This window comes from Nipponia nippon, unplaced genomic scaffold, assembly GCF_047370975.1.
Source record: "Nipponia nippon isolate SJK-2023a ecotype South Korea unplaced genomic scaffold, ASM4737097v1 scaffold_5, whole genome shotgun sequence".
Taxonomy (NCBI): Eukaryota; Metazoa; Chordata; class Aves; order Pelecaniformes; family Threskiornithidae; genus Nipponia; species Nipponia nippon.
The window spans coordinates 77,087,429-77,108,392 of record NW_028262369.1 but is presented as its reverse complement, the minus strand read 5'-3'; the positions used below and the strand labels follow the sequence as shown (position 1 = coordinate 77,108,392).

Here is a 20,964-nt window from a genome sequence, read left to right as displayed (position 1 = left end):
TCAATTAAAGGAAATTTACATAAAGATAGGTAGGATAGAGGTGACAGTAGCTACTCCAACATCCTAACAGACAATAATCCATTTCTTAATCAACTTCTGTCAATAATCATAAGCTTTCTGCTCTCCATGGTTTCCTCATTATAACACCACCTCTTGTGTTTTTAAATAGTTCTTTCCTCAGATGCTGTCCGAGCCAGCAAGTGAATCCGCTCGCTGTATTTGCCGACTCTTTGTGGTTTTTCACAGGTGTACATTATTTCTGCGCAGGAGTTCCGTCGGCAGCGTTGTGGATGTTCTCAGATAACAGAGAGCCAGTGTTGCCTTGGGTTTTCTTTAGATGTCCTCATTCTCAGTAGGACTGACCCTTGAGGGCTGCGGTACTGGCAGGTTGCTGCCTAGTGTCTGTTTGAAATCTAACATTTCCTTCCATTTGTAATTCCTGCCCTAATGTTTCTCCTGTTCCAGTTGTCTAGCATGTAACTCCTTTGTGGTGCTCCTGGTCACCGAGTGCTGTTGCCAGAAACTAGTTAGAGGTTTGCACAGATATTTTTTTCCCCTTCCTCTCACAACTAGCCATTGCTAATAGTGTGCTAGTGTTCGGGGGGGTTGATCACCTTTTTTTGGAAACACAGCCAAAGGGACTGAGATGATATAGCTAAACAGATTTATCCAGAATAAAGGCTTTTCTGAGGCAGTCTAATATTATGGACATTTTCTAGTCTTATTTCATCTCTAAATCCAAAGAGAGAAAGATGTGATCTTCAACAGACAGATTTGTTTCTAATTTCTAATGTACTCTGGATTAAACAAGCAGCAAAAAATGCAAGCTACTAATACTACAGTGCATCATTAAAAGGAGCTAATACTTTCTTTTTAGTTCAAACCGACCTCCTGTCAACGGTGGGCAAAGTTTCATGATTCCAGTGGCTGCCTTGACTTTCCAAGAAAGGTAAATGTACTAAATAGTTAGATACTAATTAGTTTTAATAAAGAAAATAGCATACGATGCTTTAAACCAGCTGCTGAATGTTCTGTGTTGTCATCTTCCTTTGGTGGTCCTCAGAGGTGGAATTGTGCCTGCCTCTCCCCAGACTCCCTACGACCGAGCAGCCTATCGGAAAAAAATTACGAGGGAAATGAAGGGGCTGTTGCTTCAGTGGAGCTCGCAGTAGCGCGGATTAGAAAACACAAACGGGCACAGCAACAATAAATTCAGTACAGCTTTAAAACAAAGAAAACAGTGTTAAGCCGTATCACATTTTAGAGAAAAAACGTGCTGAAATTAGAACAACAAATTAAGTCTATTGGAGCACAAAATTTAATATAAGAAGGAGTACGAGCTATATATATATAATTAAAAGTATGTAATGAAATGGTAACTGAGCAGAATACTACTGAGTGGATTACAGCTGAGTATAATGATTGGCTAAAAACTGTGGTGCCAGTAAAAGATAAGAAAACCATTCTTGTAAAAAAAATCAGGAAATTTATTTCTTGCTAATATTTTTCCATATCATTGCTATCTCATTGTTAATTATATTGACATTTTTGTAGAAGTTATATGTGCTTTTATACTGCACACATGCCAGATCAAAAGACCAATAGTGTACAAGCTGTAGCCTGCCAGTTCTGAAAACCGTTATGCACAAAGCAGGTATTTGATCCACATGTAAAATACCCATCGCACACAAGCCTTCTCTGCCACACAAATGCCTGCGTTCCACCATTCGAGTCTGTATTTAATAATTCTGTGCTTAATAATTTACAATTCATTCATAATTTTTAGAATAATATATCTTTATAATTTTATGTTAAATATACAATACAGGCACTTTCACAAATTCCTTGTTTTTCTCTCTAATACAAAAAACTGATGAGAAAACAACAGCAGAAAAAAATACCAGTTGTGTGGGTCTAAGAGACGTCCGATGGTTAGTACAGGCTCTATCTTTCTTCATTCCCCATGAAAGTCGAGAATTAGCTGTTAGCCACAGCCCCCCAAAGACTGGGCTGCTGAAGCAAACAGGAATCAGCCCCGGCTGTGCAGGCACGGGGGCTGCACGTAGCATCACGCCGGTGTTGGGGAGTGCGCGCTCACCGGGTCATCTGCAGCAGGAAAGGCAGGATTGCCTCCGAGCCAAATCCAACAGCAATTTCTTAGAGTTCCCACTTGCTAGAGCTCGCTGACTCCATCTCTCAGAAGGACTAAACGCCGCTGATTTTGGCTAGCAGTACCACACAAGTTCTCTTTTAGTCATGAAACAAACTCCGCTAGCTGTGTTTTGGGGTGTAAGCGCGGAGGCGTGTGGTTGCAGCGTACCTGGGCATACCTGCATGAACTTCAGTCGGGACAGCGCAAGGAAAAACAATGATGCAGAGAGGGTTTTCAGGCAAGCCACTCATGAACCTCTTCCAGGTTACAAACCTGGTGGTTCGAATGGCATAAAATTAATGCTACCATATTGTTACTGCTACTGTTGCTCAAACTAGCTAGATTAACACTAATGTACGCTAGTGCTACATCTTCTATGGCAACGTGTGTACAATCTTTCGTCCTACTATATCGCAGGCATGACCTCCATCATGTTTTCTGGCCAATTTTTTAAGCTAGAAACGGAGGCAAGCCATACAACCAGAGAAACAGGAGTGCTTCAAAGAAACCTCAGTACGAAGCCTGAGCTGAACTCTGAGCCAGTCTTGAAGGAGAATTGAAAAATACAGAGCAGGTGTCCACCTCCAAATTATCTGTGTCTAGAGTTTCACGTACAGTTTAAGCTGGCATAAACCTTCACTACTGCTAAAAAAGCACTTTCACGCTCCGTCCCCTCTCAGCTGCTCGTATCAGCCCTTGCTCCTCGCCTGCCTTTGTGCTGGCACGAGTCTTTGTGCAATCGCCCGATGACCTGCATTCAGATCTGGGTGAAAACTGGTTGCTTTTCCCTGCAGTAGCTTCGCCTCCGCAGCTCCGTTCACCGTGTAGCTGTGCAAAAACCGTGCTGGCAGAAGGCGAGGTGGGCAGCGCAGCTGCGGGAACAGGGCTCACCGGGCAGGGGAGGGGTGCGGCTGCTGCTTTTGGCAGGCAGGATGATTTAAACTGCCTGGACGTACGCATGAAACTGTATTTTCCATGTTGAAAGACGGTGAGACGTCATTGCACACCCAGTGTGGCAATGAGAGGTAAAGAGACAATTCATACGAATGCTTTCAACTTGAAAATTGAGTTAAAAGTTGCCGAGCTGCCTTTATCTCTTGCCAATTGCTGTGGCTTTACAATAACTTTTGTTAGCTTTTAAATATTTTCTTTTTCTGCCTATTCTATCTAAATTAAAGAGGCCTGAGAGTAGGATCGGGTTCTCCAGAGCTAACTCAAAGTTTCTCAGTTTGAATTTACTGCCTCAAAAAGGGGGGGGGGAACCATACCCCCACGTGTTGGCTGATTGTTTTATAAGGTATTATGACCACCCAAGAAACTCCGATTACTCAGGTTTCTGATCTTTTCTAGCTAATTTTTTAATTCTCATGATAATGGGAAAAAAACCTTGAAAATACATGAAGACTCACACGCCAGAGGGCAGAAAGAATAAAAACCCAAAAGCGCACACTTAAAATCTTGTTGTAGCAATTCCAGCTTCACAATAGTGTACCACTGGCGTTGGACAGTCCTCACGCAGGCTCCTTTGCTTTCCCTCTCTTGTCCTCTACCAGAGCAAGCGTAATTATGTATTTTGAACAGTGGCATGTGAACACAGTGCCTGATGCAGACTCTGCACTCCTACTCTTGGTGTAGGAAATATTAACCACCCCCTCGTTTCTCATGCACTAATGGAACAGTTTGTTTCTTTCTGCAACCAGGCCCTAAAGTCAGACATGATAAATCCCAGCTCCGAAGACACACAGCCCTGGACAAAATGCCTGGACAAAGCTCTAGGCGAGAGACCTCTGAATGGAAGTGCTCTGCTCTCTGAAGCAAATGCTGATTAATAGAGTGATTTAACATTTAAATAGATTTTAAAATCATTTGACTAATTGGCAATTGCCTCAGACAGGAAGGATAAACATGTTAGTCACAGCATTTAAGAGACTAAGTACGGCACCTCTCCTCCTCCAGAGCCTGAGTTTCATGTGATTTGCATCTGGTATTTGTGCTTTCTTTTAAAATGTGGCACCTTTGACTGACTGTGTCTGGAGACTTCTCCAGGCTCACCAGGAGATCAGTTCATAATAAAGCACTACCACCCTCAGATCAGACAAAAAGTGTCTGAAAGTGCGACATGCAGGGGAAGCCAGAGCCTGCCGGCCTCCTCCACTGCTGGTCCTGGCACCGCCGGCCCTGCCAGGTGGGCGGAGGGGGTCACCAGCGCCCGCTTTGTGCCTTTCTGAGCCTCTGCATGTACTCACTGCACCGAGCGCTTCAGATCTTGCTGAGCTTTACGCCGGTTAGTTACTACGGCACGGTGAAATAGTATGTTTTATTTTATGCCCAGAAATGTATACGTCTGCTCCACTGTTTTAAGTTTTTTTTAGCCTCCCCCATGCCAAAATAACACACCTTGGGGAAAAACACCTCTGATGTTCATGAAACGATTGTATCTGATTCATCAGTAAAGTGTTCTTCCATGATTCACCTTGATGCCATACATCTTCATGATGTACAATTAATGTATATGATTCAGTGTGATGGTGCGCACCTCTTTGTGATTCATTGTGCTACACAGCTGATTTTTATATGGCACATACATATAACAAGAGTGAAATATGAGAGATAATGAGGAGCCGAGATTCTCCAGTGAATGCAAACCCACAGTGTATAGACAGCGGTAGATGAGCTGGGGAGTGCAGTGTAAAGCAGTGGCGGGCATTGAATCTTGCACGATACTGATATAACAAATGGTCACAGCCATGTGATGTGTTTGCCTCAGCAGAAAACTGTTTGCCTCCGAGTCCTTTGAGTCACTTCCTTTAAGCGTGACAGCTTATTTTCAACCTGCAAAGAGTTTTCTGCAACAGCGGAGTGCCTCAATACCATTAAAACGTTTGGATAAGGAAGGGTCCCTGTGGCTTTGGAGGGTGGAGGTGGGTTGTCTCCGTTTTCTTCCTGACCTGGGGTAATCATCCCGAGAGCGGCTGGGAAATACGGATAGGGGACCAGGGGGTTGCACTTGCCAGCCAAGTCCTCCTCTTTTCCCACATTCCTCAAAGGAGGACTGGCTACAGCAGTACAACCTTCTCCCTTCCTCCTCCTGGGAACCTCCAAACCCTCTCACAACAGCCCGGCAATCCCAGGCGACACCCAGCACTGCTGCTGCTTGTGGTAACGCCATCCCAGCTCCGGTTGTGCAAGAACCATGAAGTAGATCTTTTAAAAAATTACCATTGCCTAATCATTTTGGTAATACTTTTAGATAAATTTAGCTATATTGCCTGTCAGTGAAGCAGCAACCGTGGAGGGAAGCCAGTTGTGCTCCCAAAGCTGCGGCCATAGCAGCGCAGCACCATGCCAGGACTGCCTCCACCCGCAGCGGCAGGGCCACGCTTGCGAACCGACACCACCGGAGCTGCGAGGCCCTGCTGTGTCCAGCAGGCCCTTCCGAAACCTGGCACGGCCAGCTGACAAGCGGACGCCCTGCCTCAGTCGAAGGCCACCCTCTCCGGCCAGCCCAGGCCGTCCAGGGAGCCAACGCTCCGTCCCGCTCGCCTCACGCCGCGGGCGAGGGGCGGGCGGGCCGTGAGGGGCCGGGCGCCCCGTTCCTCATCAACGCCTCGGGGAGGAGGGCGGTGGGCGCTCGGCCCTCCTCGCCCGCCGCCTCACGCGCCCTCGGCCGGGGCGGAGGCGCTGGTGGGGGGCCGCGGCCCCGCCGGTACCGGCCTGACGCCCCGCCGCCCAGCCCCGGCACCTCGCCCTCTACAGGCGGGGCGGCCGCGCTGCCCGCACCCCTGAGGCGGCGGCGGCGGCGGCGGCGGCCTCGCCTCCCCCGCGGGGCTCGGCGCAGAGCGCGGGGTGGCGCCGCTGCGAGGCGGCGCGGGGGCGGCGGCGGCTCCGGCTCCCCGGCACCAACCGGAAGCGCGGGGGACGGAGCGGGAGACGCGGTCGCGCCGGTTCCAGCCTCCCTCCGCGGCTCCGGGATCGGCGCCGCTCGGGTCCCGCCAGCCCGGAGTCCCTCGGGGAAGGTGAGGAGGGCGAGGCGCTCCCCCGCCAGGCCCGGGCGGGGGGCAGCGCCGGGGGGCGGCAGTGCGGTCGGTGGGTGTTCGGCTGGGCGGAGGGAGGCGGCGGGCAGCCGGCGGGGCGCAGCGCGGCCGGAGAGCGGGGCCGGGCCGCGGGCGTCCCAGCCGGGCTTGACGCTTCCCACCCGCTGAAGCAACTTCGAAAGTCCGTGGAGGGCAGGCGCTCGGCCGTCCCGGCGCACGGCCTGACCTTGCGCCGCCCCGGGGAGCAGCCGCCGGCGGGTCCCGCGGCGCGGGCCCAATCCCCGGGGAGGCGGCGGCGCCCACGCGTGGCCGGGCGGTGGGGCGGGGGTCCGGCGGGCGCCGCGCGGGGCCGGGCGGGGCTCGGTGTCGTCCGCCGAGGGGAGGGCGGGGGCGGCGGCTGTGCGGGGCGGCCCGGCGCGGGAGCGGCGCTGCCGGGGGTCGCCGTCGCGGGGGCTGGTCCGGGCCGCGGCCCTCGCCGCCCCTCGGCTGCGCAGCCGGCGTGGGGAGCGCCTTCGCCTCCCGTGCACCTGCCGCATTTCCCTGTTGCTTTGGGCATAAAATCCCTCGGGTTGGGCTTTGGGGTGTGACTGCCCTTCCCCTCCGTTTTCTCCTTTCCCCCCTCATTTTTTCAGTAAACGGGAATTCTTTTTTTTTGTGTGTGTGCTATGTTCGCTGAAGTTAGTTCGTTCCCACCAGTGTGCCGTTTTTTTTAGCACGTGTGTGTGTGAGCCATCCGGTACCCCTCTATCCAGCATGCTTTGCTGTGTGTTTTAGCGACAGAGCCATCGGGAAAGCCATGGATCGTTACTTTTTCTAAATTCCAGAAGCAGAAATAATTTGAAAGCACTGGATTAACTGGGTCACTGCCTGAAAACATCATAGCTTTCCGCTGGAGGCATGCGGTTAGATGTTTTCAGGACTTTGCCCTGAAATTGTAAGTCCTCAGAAGCCTGCTTGTTTTATCTATCAGTAATGTGCTTTGCATACCGGTGGCATTGTGTGAATAATGGTGACCCCGGAGAGCCCGGCTCGCTGACGGAGGAGAAGGCAGAAATGCTGACAGAACCGAAGCCTGGATCCTGCCGTCGTGCCCGTGCAAGGACCGAGCGGCTCTAGGGGCCAGGGTGCAGGTTTAGCTGCCTTGTCTTCCTTGCATGTTGTTGCATGCCTACTCCTGGCAGGCATCACTGACGAGGTATAATGTAAGCAAAGTGAACAGTTTAGGGTTTCTCCGAGATAAAATGTTTTCTATTTAAAGTGAAGCCTTTAAACCCTTCAGTCTCTGCCATTGACACAGCTCGAGTCGAAAATAGTTCTTTTCCTGAAGTACTCAAACTGTTTAGGCTGAGTTGAGCTCTTTTTCCGTAGCACTGATGGTTATATAAATCCAAATAAAATTAGAAATGTTATTAATGGAAGTTATGCAGAATTCTGAGGTTCTGACAAAGGACAGGCTCAAATATTGTTGCTTCTGTAACTAAGGTAGGCAGAGCCGTGCCTCCAGTCTCACCGTCTGCAGGACTGCTGCTCAGTCTGGTTAAGAAAGTTCAGGAATTGTAGGGGTTGTTGACTTTAACTTACTGGGAGATTAGAAGATTATGATATATTTAATTTGGAGTTGTGCTTGGAGTTTGTTTGCTCTTATCTATCAGCAGTTCACGATATGATTAAAGGATCTTTTATTCATAAAAACTTCTTTCTGCAGTATCTCTTGTAGCACAATATCACTGTAACTCCTTTTCTGTTTAGACAAGACAATGGTTAACCATGTTTTGACATTTGAGGTTTTTTTTTATTGTGCTTTTTTTGGTGACTTTTTTTTTTTTTTAAAGGCTAAATAAGTATGCTGCTGCAAAAATCCAGGTTGATATGTTCAAGGATTGTAGGCCATGTTGGATACAAAGGATGATTTGGGTCTAAAAATGGATGGTCAAAGATCCTGAAAGCAAATGGGCTGTTTTGCCAAATAAGGAAACTTGGCACATTCTGCTGTGTATTTTAAGATAGCACAAGTGTAGTGTGCTACTACTTTATTGGCAATATGTTGGCAGCGTGCCTTCCTGAAAGAAGCACTGAATCCTGCTTCGTGGAACCACGCAGTGAAGCGAGGGCAGCGAGTTGCGTGGTTGTTCCCTTTAATAAATTACAAAGGGTTTTCCTGAAGTAATCGAATATTTAAGCAGTGTCAGGTGCACGTGCAAGATGAGGGATGCAATTTTCAGTTCTGCAGCCACGCGCTAAGCAAAATATGAGTTGCAGTTACTGTGCAATTTGTGCTAAATTCTTTCCTGCCTCCTGTCTCTAACTTGCAAGTCCCTCAGTGGAAGCTCTCTGTACTCTGGGAGCAGTAGCTGAATGACAAATGTTAGGGTCTTCTGGCTTGTACATGGAATAAAGCAGAGAGCTGGGCTTGCCGGCACTTCCCTTGCTGCACAGGCTGGTTTTGGGGAGCTGGGAGGTACAAGTGAACATGTCGGGTTCGTCCGGTGTTGCTGTGCTAGGATGCAGGGCAGGGCAGCCTGCAGTGCTGTTGGTTGGCAGCCTGGGTGCTTGGGGGTTCCCTCACCTTGGGGGCGTTCTGGGGGGAGCAGCAGGCGTGGCACCCCAGCAGGGTCCTGGGGAGGGACCCCCCAGCTGGTTACTCCCCCAAAATGCTGTAATCGCAACAAGCCAGTGATGGCGGATCATTTCCTACACCGAGCACTTATTACTGTACTGAAATGAGCTTGTTGTGGCTTAATAGCTTGCTGCAAAGGTACTCTGCGTAATAGAGTCCTGACAGGTTAAATACTAATGTTAAATAATGTTAAATAATAACCCGACATGTTAAATACTGCCAAATGTGTCTCAGATCTGTTTTTTTGTATGAAATGAACAGCTTCTAACAGCATGCTCTAATAAGTTATTATGAGGAAAAAAAACACACAGGAGAAGATGGAGATGTTCTTGCATGATTACAAGCTCATGTTAACCATTAGAAATAAAACAGAAGAAGGAGAAAGTTCTCCCCCCGCCAAGATCCCATGGGAATAATTAAAATAACCAGCAATTGAATTATTTCTTCACATACCTGTCATTAACCGTTTCTGAACCGTCACATTTTCATTTCATTGACAACAAGCAACAAAGTCAGTCAGTGCGGTGTTCCCTACTCCTACACGACGACAGTGGTTAAACACTCAGAACTGTGGCAGTGGGGAAGGATGGTGCTGACGCCAAACCTTCCTTATGCTGCTTGCCTGCGTGCAGGGGAATTGCTGTAATGCCCCCGGCCCCAAGCCTGCACACCCTGTTGCAGAGGACTGCTCTCCTGACTGCGAGAGTGCAAGATGCGGAGAAGTGCCACACATTGTTGGAATGATGCACTTGTTTCGGATGCATGTATAAGACTATGGAGTTTAATGAAATATCTGTTTTGTTTTTTTTTTTTTGGCTTAACCAATGGTGTAAACTCAGATTGTTAAGTGTCTTTTAAAATAGGATGACAAGTTAATAACTGTGTGTGGATTTGTCACATGCAATTGTTACTCTAAACAGTTGTTTTCTCAAACATAACAAAGGGATTGATCGGTCTAATTGAGGATTAACTACCTTGCATCCAAAAACATGAAGTAATATTTAAACAGGTCTGTTCTTTCATCTAGAAGGAGAAAACTGTATACCTAACTTGGGCTGTCATTAATTACAGATCTCTAAATAATGTCCCATGTAAATCTCCTCTACTTTCTCTGGAAAAAAGCATCTGGAAGAATGTGATACAAACCAATGAATCATTCCTTAAATTATATGGCCTTATATGTACGGTGGTGCCTATAGCATCTGCAGCTGATTGACTGCTGTAGATAAAGTTGAGATTGGGAAAGTGTTAAAAGAACAGTAGCTTCTGCAAATGTTTGTGTGCTGGGCACTGCATTGTGATTGCATAAATGTTTAGATAAAGTTTTAAGCAGCAAGGAGGACACATCAAAAGTCCTCGTATTTATCAAGTGTCTGGTGTGTATGTTGTACCATCTGGAGGTCTGTTTTCTGTGAAATCTTGGAATAACATCTCGTTCTATGTTAGTGTAACTTTCAGAAGTGAAATCATTTACTTGTTTATACAGATGATTTGGTTCTTCTGGGTGAACAATAACTTGAAATAATTTGACAGCTCTTCAGAACTACTGAACTCCGATAGTGAAGGCCAGAAATATTTGTTTCCTGTGATGTATTTTTCTTCTCGCTTGGTTTTCTGTTCCCTCTGCCATCCCAAATGCAACCATCTGTTATCAGCTGTTCACACTTTCCTGTTAAATTTATGGTCCAGTCGGTGCATATGCTTTTGCCTATGAGTAACATTACTCTTCTGAATAATTCTGTTGTCAGTAAGGAGATTATTCACTGGAGCATAATTATCCACGTGCATGAACATGTGCAGGGCTGTGGCCTTAAATTGTGAGGTCTCTGGGTTGGGAAGCTGACCTGTTTTATTTGTCTATAAAGTGGCACATATGCTTGAGACACTGTGTACACAGTGTTAACTTGGAGTAACTGCTGGAGTAAACGAGGCAAATGAGTGTTTGTTTCTGAAGACCTGCTAAATAAGCAGCACTGGCAAAGAAGCAAAAAGTTAAAGCTGGCTTCGCTGCTCTCCTGATTCGCAGGAGTGACCGATTTCCTTTCCCTTGAGCTTTCTCTAAAGAAAACGTGCGCAGGGCGGTGCAAAAGATGACTCTGAGATGGCAGGAAATCTAACGACAACAGCAACAAGGTTAAAACAAGAACAAAAGGTCAGCAGAAGAGTTCAGGCACTTGTATCGGGGAAGGAGCTGGCAGGGTACTGGATGAATGGACTTTTTTTCATGTCCCACGGGTAACCCCTGCTCCGACTTGCAGAGCTGGGGAAAGAGCATTCGTGTTCCCTCACCGAGAGCTTTGCAGGCTGGCTGTCAGCAAAAGGCGTGTTTGAAGCCTGCTCCCTCCTAAACGTGATGCCTTCTGTAAACACAGTAAAGTTGTCATGGTCTGGTCAGTGCTTGCCTTTACCCTTAGAGGTGGTGAAGAGATGTAAAACGAAGCAGGCAGTTTCAGAAAAGGCTGTATGCTATCTTATGCAATATGTAGAAAAAATGTTGGTATCTTCATCTCTCATTTGGAGAATAGCTGCAACCAAATAGTGCCAGAAATTTCTGGTCAAATGATAGCTCAAAATTTTAATTGTAGTAGCTGCACAATCAGGAGAGCTGGGGGGGTGGGGTGGGGTGGGAATTATGTCTTTGGGTTTGTTACAGAAGGGAGTGGGATGAAGGGGTTTTGGCAGCAGGCAGTGCTAGATGTATTACAGGTGCATTTCCCAGCCATGAACAAGACATAATGTGTGGATTCCATCTCAAAAAGCCCTATGGATTGGAGGCTCCCAGAAGACACAGTATGTTTTGGTACTACAGTTAGACCAGTATAATTGGAGGTGTAATTTTCACCAGCAACCCAAAATCTCTGTGTCTTTTTTTGGCTTGTTTTATTCCAACCTGTCTCTTTCATTTTATGCTGATAAGTTTACTTTCATTAATTGCAAGTATAGTAACTTTTGGTGGTAATGAAAACTACTTTGTCTAAACTGGTGCATCTGAAATGAGCCCGCAGCAGGCTTGTCGATGGTTCTGGAGGATGCAGTGTCCTGCAGTCCCACGAAGGACCAGAGGCTTCCTGATCTTAAACCATTAAAAGAAGAAACCTAAAATTAGTCATTGTTCATGCATTTAGGTGATAACGTTTCTTGAAATTTGCTACGGGCATAAGCTTTATCTCTGTGAAATCTCCGAGAAGGACGTTCTGTTCCTCTGGCAGCAGACATGGGATCATTTCTTGAAACTGCCGACACCAACCTTGGCACAGGCTGCAGAATACACATACTGTAACCCAGATGAATTACCATGTACTTGCGCTTTGTTATAACATGTGAACAGAACTGAGTCACTTGGGAAGAGATGTTTACCGTGGCCAGGTTTTTCCACATCCTTGCGTGAAGCACTCCTACCTCGCCCCGAGTGCCGGCAGCACGCGTGGTGCATGCCGAGGCGCTGCTGCCCGCCTGCCGGGAGGCTGCCTGCCCGGCTGGGGCGGCGGGAGAGCCAGCGTGCCTGGCATGCCTGAGCTCCTAGGCAAGCTTGGAGCGGAGAGCACGCTTCCCGTCCGTCGCTTGCGTCGGGGAAAGCGGTGACACGCCTGCCTTTTGCAGAGCCACTTCCAAGGTGTTCGGGAAACGTCAATATTGCTCTGAGGAATATTTTTAGTCATTTCTGTCTCCCAGCTGCTCCTAATAGCTTGTGCAAATTATGCAAACATTTGCACAGCCTGTTGGAGCGCAAGTTCCCAGGCTCTTTTCCTCCTGCGCCCTACGGATGTTACTGTAGCATGTTTATGACGACTGGTTCTGGTTTTGGGGTGTATGAGCATGGGTAAGAAAGTCTGTAAGTCCACGGAGCATATGTGTTAATGAAAGCTTTTCTCTTCACAGGTTTTGCTGTGGTATATTTTGTCATTATGAGATGTCGTCTACCAGTGCTTCATTTGTGCAAATTAGATTTGATGACTTGCAGTTTTTTGAGAACTGCGGTGGAGGGAGTTTCGGGAGTGTCTACCGAGCCCGATGGATTTCTCAGGACAAGGAGGTGGCTGTAAAGAAGCTGCTCAAAATAGAAAAAGAGGTAAGAGTTTACTTTTCATTCACTTCATCTGCTGTGGAAACAAGGACAGAAATTCTTTTCTAGTGTCATCCATCCTCTAGCTAATTGAGGCAAGCTACCTTCGTCTTTTCGTTTGTTTAATTACAAAACCAGCTAACTGGATGATGTTACAATAAAGACATACTGAGGGGGCCCCAGCCAAGGATGTCTCTGACTTAAAGCATTATTGTTTTACTGTTTACTATCCTCCCCGACTTTTCTTGATAAGCAGCCTCTCTCTGCCTTGGCCCTGAGGAGGAGGAGGAGAGCTAGCTGCACCTGTGGAGGTAGTCATTTCCCTTTGATACCGCTGGGCATGTTGCTAGATAGGAAGAGGTAGCGGTCACTGTCTTTGCCTGCTTCTGTTTTCTCCTCTTTACATCTGGTCTCTTAAGCGCTGTGGTTCGCATCTGTATGTTCACTGTAGGCTTAGCGTATGTTGCTCGGTGTTGTATCTTCCCTGCATGCTGCAGGTTTTGATCTGGGGCTCCGCTAGCTCTGAGTTAGTCATAGCCGCTCTTTGGCTTGGTCTCATCTTGCAGCGAGGTTTAAGCCTAACCATTCTACCGGTCACCTTCCCTCACAGCATCTTGTGCCCTGGAAAGGCAGACAGGTCCTTGGCAATCCTGTAGGAAAAGGCAGAATTAACTTACTGCACCTTTACCAACTAAGGGTGGTCTGAGTTTTGGTGGTGGGTTTTTTTGGTTTTTTTTGTTTTGTTTTGTTTTTTTAAAAAAAGATTTTTAGATTTGCCTGAAAATCCTCTTGACCCTCAGCTTTGTACAGTCCCAGCAGAGACACATTGCCTGTGGTCGTCACAGCGCTCCAGTTTGCCTGCTGGTCAGCACCGCTGATGCAGCAGTGAGGACACACCAGCATAGTGATGGACAGCACAGTGACTGGACCGCTGTTCCAGCATGACGGTATCTAACTTGGATACAATATCCTCGAAGTATTTTAGGAAGACAGTTATAAGCTGGAGGACAGCAGAGCAGCGCTAGGGATAATATGTTTAGTAAATAATGAGACACCGACGTTCACCCACTGCTGCGGCAACCGAGTTAAGTGGTTACATCATGCTTAGTGATGTGATAAGCATGTTTGATCATGATTAAGCAAGTTGCTGTCTAAAATAATGTGGAAGGATCTCATGATTTTTCCAGGAGGGTGGGAGATGTACGCCTTCTGTTCAGTGTCAGTTTGTACTGTTCTCTTTATTTCTACTATTTGTTAATATCAAAAGATACACAAAGACAAGTAAAACTGGTGCTCTGCAGTGTCAGTAATGCGCTCCTTAAACATCAGCTGGCTGGCAGATCTCAGTACTAGTCAGTGAAGTGTCTATCGAATAGGTGTGTTTCTGGTGGGACTACACAGGAGTCTGTGCTAGACCTGTTGCTAGGTACTTCAAGCATTTTTGAAAGAAAATTTTAAAACAATATCACTACATTTTGTGGTGGCACAAACCTTAATGGAATGGGGAACAATGGAGAAAGTAGGACAGTCATATGTATTGCTTGACACAGTTGGACCATTCAACAAAAATATTTTTTTTAAAACAGCCAAATACAGTGTTCAGCTTGTAGTAACGAGGAACACAGGTTGCACACTAGGAAAAGGAAACTGTATGCTGGAAAGAATTTAATATAATTTAAAGGTTTATTTAGGGATTAATGAAGACTTGCAGCTCATTTAAGAGCTCGTATCATGGTGCTGTTAGGGAAATTAGGTTAATGCCCTTGCATATCCAAATGAGGATCAAGTTATTTGTAAGAACCAGGCATGCTTTATCTTGGTATGTGGCACTGGGGAATTGGGTGTTAGGCAGTAGGTGCAGACCCAGTTCTGTTACGTTTAAAAGAATGTGAACGAACTGGAGGGGCAGCCCAAGGGAGACTGCAAAACACGCTCAGAGAGTGGGAGGTAGGGGGGCTGTGGGGGAGTGTGTGTTGGAAGGGGGTGATGGACATCATCCATCAGGATGAGTTGACGGAAGGGGGGCAAGTGCCTTCCAGCACAAAATTGTTTATTTTCCTTCAGACTGGTCATCATTTGCAGCTTAAACTAACAAGATGGGTTATAGTTGGGGGCAGCTTGGTGTGGGCACCTTCTCTTGAAAGTTTTCTAGGGAGGCAGCAGAGAGGCAAGTGGTGATGCCTTAAATAAGCCTAGCAAATTTTGCCAGAATTTGTCTGTCAAAAACGCTAGAGAATTAAAAAAATAAGGGCTTGTTTACAAAAATTGCATTTTCATATGGAGAAAATGCTGGGCTTGTTTAATCTAGTGCAAAAAGTTATTACAAGAACTAATGGTTGTGATCTGAAGCCAGACAAATTAGGATGGGAAATAAAGCACAAATTATAAGGAGTGAGGATGAGTAACTCTTGGAGCGGACTACAAAGGGAAGGAGCAAAGATGGAGAATCCTTTCCATCTCTTCATGTCTTCACACTGAGATGTCTTTTTGGACAATTGTTTTTGTCAAGTTGTTGAGCTCAACACAAGAGCAGCTGGCCGAAGTGTAGTGGCCTGTGATGTACTGGAGGCCAGCCTCGGTGGCCTAAAGGTCTCTTCTGACCCTAATGGCTGTCAGTCTGTTTACATACATAGTATGCAGTATGTTTGTCTGTAGTGATGACAATAATGACCATCTGTGACTGAACTGTGCTGAAAGTCATGGCGGGTCAATGGCTTTTCTGATAGCAATAGAAAAATAACTTGCTGTAACTGTAATGTATCTGTGTTTAGTAGATATTTGGGTGGTTTGCATTTAGTCCAGAAAACTAATTGTTACCCTTTCTGGTTTATTTGAAAGGAAGTGTCCTTTTAACTTCATGACTGATTGTCTTGTATTTCTGTTAACTGCTGCCAATAATCCATAACAACTGATTAAAAAGAAAACAGAGGAGAGTTAGGAAAAGCTTGCTCAGAGGAATTTTGTGCTAGCCGAGTCCAAGGGCACAAGCCAAGTCAATAGAGCTGTGGTATCATTCTGCAAATATGTTGTATCTGTGTTTCATTTTATTAAACAAGCCAATAAAAACCAGAAAAGATCTTGAAGGCTTTATATTAGCTAAGTGGCTAACAAATTCTAACATGTGAAACAAAGCAATTTTTGTTCTAGTGTATAGCAGCATTTCATACTAAAATATGTGCCCAGAAAAACTGATAAATACTTGGGAGGGTGTTGCTCAGGCAGATTTCTTCAAAACTCTTTAAAATTTGAGAAATGGGAGGACCTCTACAAGACATTAACTTTTTATAGACGGGCAGTAGAATATGACTGCACAGGAAGAGGTGTGTGTTTAGGTGAATAAAATACAGCTAAATACAGCTAAATAGGTGTGCTGAGAAAAATAAATATGCTGCAAGGACTTGATTAGAGTATCAGATCGAAACTCTGGACAAGACTTCTGCTGATTAAGTAAACCATAGGAGTGTGTCTTGAGTGATTAAATAACAGCAAAACCAAAAGTAAATTGTGTTTTACTATATAGTCCAAGCAGCAGCAGTTTTAGGTTTTAAGCAAGGAACAGGAATTCCTTGTGAATGTTTTATGGAAAATCAAACTATCAGCGTGATGTTTACAATGCGTGTGGGGGGAGTAGAAGTGCCTCCTGTAGTAGGATGTGCGCTTGCTCCTTTTGCCCTAAGCGATGATTAGGTGCACTCATTGAAGAAAATCTCACACCTACTACTCAGGAAGTTATTTGGTATTTTTTTGAATGATTTATATGAGTTGTTGGATAACCCCATAATTTAGCCTCCACTGAAATGGATGGGAGAGATTGGGCCCAAAGGCCTTATTCTGCAAATGGCTAGCAGTTCTTTTGACTCCGTTATCTTGAGCAGATAACTGCTGGAGCAAAATGTTACAACCTGTTGTTTTATGCCTTGCCACACTAGCTTTTCACTGAATAGCGCTCGCCTCCTTCGATTGTCTGTACATCTCTGAAGTTCACCTGTTACTTGTCGCTGCTTTTGAAGGCTGTGCTTTTGGTGGCTGTTCCTTGGCAGCTGGCATCTGATCTGGAGTGTGCTTCTTCACCGGGAGATTTATCACTGCTGGAATTTTACCTGAAATTTGAATTTAATTTTAATGTCACTGCTCTTTGGAAGTACTCCGTGATCCATGAACTGTCTCCGTGCTATTGATGGACAGCAGTATTGCATCTGATTTGCTTGCTTCAGCTGTTACAACCAGGGTACTTAGGTACAAGATCGTTTGGTTTCCTGCAGTACAGCTGCTCCTGGATTCCTTCAAAATGCTGGCAGTGGTCTGTGCAAACTGCCGGAGAGTGGCAGAAAAAAACCCAGTTACATGTCACTGTAATCTTATTGGGAAATACTGCTGGTGAAGTAACAGAACAAACTTATGGATAAAAGATGTTAAATTGAGCAGGATTAACTGTGCATGCTTTGTTCAGTCACGTCTGTGCAATGTATTTGAGTTTTATGAGACTCAAAAATAAAAACATGTTTTTACTAGTTTTGATGCTGTATTGCTGGAAGTCTGACTACCACGGAAATTAGTTTTACACTGTCAGGTTTTCTTGTATGTAGTATATGTGCAATAAGCTTTAGGGGATCTTTTAATGCTTCGTAAAACTTTTCATGTGGAATATAATGCAGCTTATTCTCTTTTGCTTTTATGATCCACTTCTGGAAGGGACCGTCCAGAAAACACGGGTTGTGCCTGTACCTTCCGAAGGGGATGAGTTAAATATAAACTCATGCATGTCACTGGACTTACCTCACTCATGTTTGTAGTCCTAAAAGAGAGTATGTGGTAATTTTAATGTGGGTCATGAGAGTAAGGACTGGGAATGACTTTCAAGAGTAACAAGAGAAAAACAACAGAGTAAAATGGAGCAAAACAAACCAAACCAAACTGAAATTGATACTTAGCCCTGACAGGACTAAAAATAGTAGATGTTTTTTTTGCTTGTGGTTTATAGCTGGTATGGGTGCTTGGGTGCCAGCCTTGAATGACTCTCCACACTGGGACCCGGCTGTAATCAAGGGCAATTTTGATGCTTTTTTATTATTTTATTAGCTCTTTCTAGGAGCTCCTACTCCCTTTACCCCTCTCATGTCTGAGTCAGCAAGTATTGAGAGTGGTTCAAGGTAACATCTGCCAAGAAATGTCTGGATTTACCAACTCGGGGGGACACACACACACACACACGACAAACCCTGTGTTTCCAACCCGTGGTCCTTTGGTGCAGGTGCTATTGCTAATGAACGGTGAGAGAGGGCTTAGAGTATGTGCTGTATAAAGGTACGTAAGGTGTAGGAGTCAAATATATGAACTTTCCAGAGATATATGTGCCTATATTGGAAAACGGCAGAGTTCACAAAAAAAGAAAGGTTGTGTATCCCTAGACTAAGTGATCTCATGGGAACCCTTCCAGCCTCATATTCATCTAAAGAAATACTGCTGTATCTTGTTAACAGCTAAAAGGAAATAAAACTGTATTTATTATACCAGAGGGGTGTCTTAAAATGTCTGTTTTTGTTTTACAGAGTGGTTATTTTGCAGGGTTTTCTATTTCTTTTTTATATTTTGGTAAAGGAAATGGCTTAGCACACTCCTCTTCATGATGACTAGAGTATTCCCAAAAGGCATGCAGAGGATACTCGGTACCCTTTCTAGACTGTGGAAGTTGTCAAAATGGGTTCAGATGCTCCAGATGTTGTATATTCTGTATCTTGCAGAATAAATTGTTTTGGATAGGACAGACTTCTGCAATAAATCTCTTGACTGCTTTTGAGTTTGCCCTGCTCTTGGGTTTCATTCAAGGGATATTTTTGGGAGGACTTTATTTTGTAAATGAATGTCATATTTTCAGGTGTCAAGAAAGTCACTGCATTAGATTTTCTTAGTGGGTGCTTTGGTTAAGACTGTATCGTAAGTGTTGAGTGGCATATATGTGGCAACCAAAATGATATCAAAACCCCACTGGTATTTGGGAGATACCAGTATAATGAAAGATGATGTAGCATTACCAGAATACAATTATTCTTGGGAATAACAGGCTTTAGTTTCATTTTGTCTGTTTTAAGAAGAAACTTCATTCCTCTGCAACTCTGCTCCCCAAAACGATCTCAGAAACATAGCACAGAAACATATTTGTCTGTATTTTGCTGCATTTTATTGTAGTGGATTTTTTTATTTGTGTATTGAAATGTTTTTGTAGCAAATTTTTCATTAGATGAGTAACGTCTTTCAGAGTTACCTCATGTAAATAATGAATATTTGTAGTATGAGTTGTGCGGCTTACTGAGGTTTTTTGACCAGCTTAATTTGAGATTCTTACTTACGCAGGCCTGTGTATACATTCTTGATTCTTTTAAATCAAGCCAATTTTGGCTTAATTTGAGTTAGACATCAGTTTCAATGAAACTGGCATGTCAGGGCCCAAACTGGCAATCTGTGGCTTCAAAAGTTATTTTGGGTCAGTTGAGACATAGTGACTGTCAGCGTTGTCATCTTAGCTTGCAATAAATGAAAAGCAATTTCCCAAGTGCTGGGAATCTTGCTGTAGCCATATTTAAGAAGTTACCCTATCCTTTTTTTATCAGCTAAATCACCAGATTTTGTACTGAAATTGTAAAGGGTTAAGTGCATATGTCCTTCTGTTGACTGGTGGGCAGCTTTGAACAGTTACTACATAAACAAATTTGACATACAGGTGAATTAATAAGCTAAGATGCACCAGATTTGTCTGTTGCTTCCTTTCACTTGACTCTCTTGAATTGCCTTAAATTTTGTTAGCATGAAGCAAAATTACCTTGCGTGCGCTGCTGGTCAAGAATACATGTGCAGTTGCCCTAGCTTGGTTGAGGCACAGGAACTTACTGTGTGCCTGATCCCTGGGTTAGGAATATATCTGTGAGGTTTGGACCCTCTTACCTCAATTATCTTTAAATTTTTTTTTCCAGAAGGTGCGACATCTGCAGATGAAAAAGATTTTTATACCAGTTTCCTACAAATTATGAATAAATGTTTAGAATAGGGAGAAAATCTGTCTCTGTTGATTATTTAGAAAGCACTCTTTCTTATCCTTTTTGCTATCCACAATATGCAGCCTGCTAGGATATTATTAAATATTCTTTAGTTTTGTAATTAGTTTAATTCCATTGTATGTTTTCTTAAAAATTATTCTGTCACTCTGCTGCAAATTTTTGTTTGACAGTGGGTTGCTCAAGTTGCCAGTAGATACTTAGCCGCAATTAAGGGTATTTTTCCTAGTGTGTGGTTTTGTTTTTTTTTTTTCTCTCTAGATGTGTTTCTCCCTTTTCCGTTTTCTTTTTGCATGGGCTCAGTTATTATTTATAATTTGGAGGAGACCTTGTGTTCCTTATTTCTCCATGCCAGCAACTCTTGACATCAAATGGCAGCTTTTTTTTTTTTTTTTTTTCCCCTCCCACGACATTCTCTGACCCCAAGCTTCTGTTGAAGTGATCAACTGCAAAGTGGTATTTTTGGATGTTTAAGCTGTCCTGAAGCTTTGCTGTAGAAATCTCATGGATATGGAAGAGATCCTTTTCTCTCAAGGTGGTGTTTTAGGCTGTTGCAGGCTGAAGCAATTGAGGGTTGGTTCAAGTTAGTCTTGTCTCTACATTTATCTAACTATGTAGTTTTCTGAAAACAAGGTTACAGTACAAAATTGCATGGCAGGTGAGATCTAGTGGTAACTTTAGAGTAGGGTAAGTGATTGCATGTTAGAGTTTCGAGTGCCTTGAGGGACAGCTGACAATTTAAATGTCTGTGACCCGCATTGAAATCTGTTGGTGTTGCAGTCCTGGGGACTCTAATTCAATAATTTACGCTCACTGCAGCATACGGAATGAGAAATTATTTTTTCTGATAATACCAAAGTTGCTGTTGAGGTGTGTGGAAGTATTGTTTGAATCTAACACAGTTTCTGGCTTGTTGCATGCCTGTGTGAGGGTTCAAATGAAGTCAGGGATCTGTACTGGAGTTGATGTGATCTGAGTCTGGGACCATTGGTCTCCTGGAGGTTGTTTTTCACAGGTTTATTCAAAGCTGAGCATGGGGGCCAGAATCT

At 44.8% G+C, this 20,964-nt stretch overlaps 1 protein-coding gene across 2 annotated transcripts in view; it reads left to right on the top strand.

The window, feature by feature from the left end:
* Window positions 1-5,949: 5,949 nt before the first annotated feature.
* The window catches only part of MAP3K20 (mitogen-activated protein kinase kinase kinase 20), a 93,658-nt gene continuing 78,643 nt past the window's right edge, over window positions 5,950-20,964 (top strand). Inside the window, exons 1-2 of one of the 2 annotated variants that reach the window (XM_087730481.1) lie at window positions 5,950-6,168; window positions 12,683-12,872. In XM_087730481.1, coding sequence (XP_087586607.1) covers window positions 12,714-12,872 — 159 coding nt within the window. In that variant the 5' untranslated portion in view covers window positions 5,950-6,168; window positions 12,683-12,713. The remainder of the gene's footprint in view (window positions 6,169-12,682; window positions 12,873-20,964) is intronic. The other variant, XM_087730482.1, reaches the window with a different exon arrangement.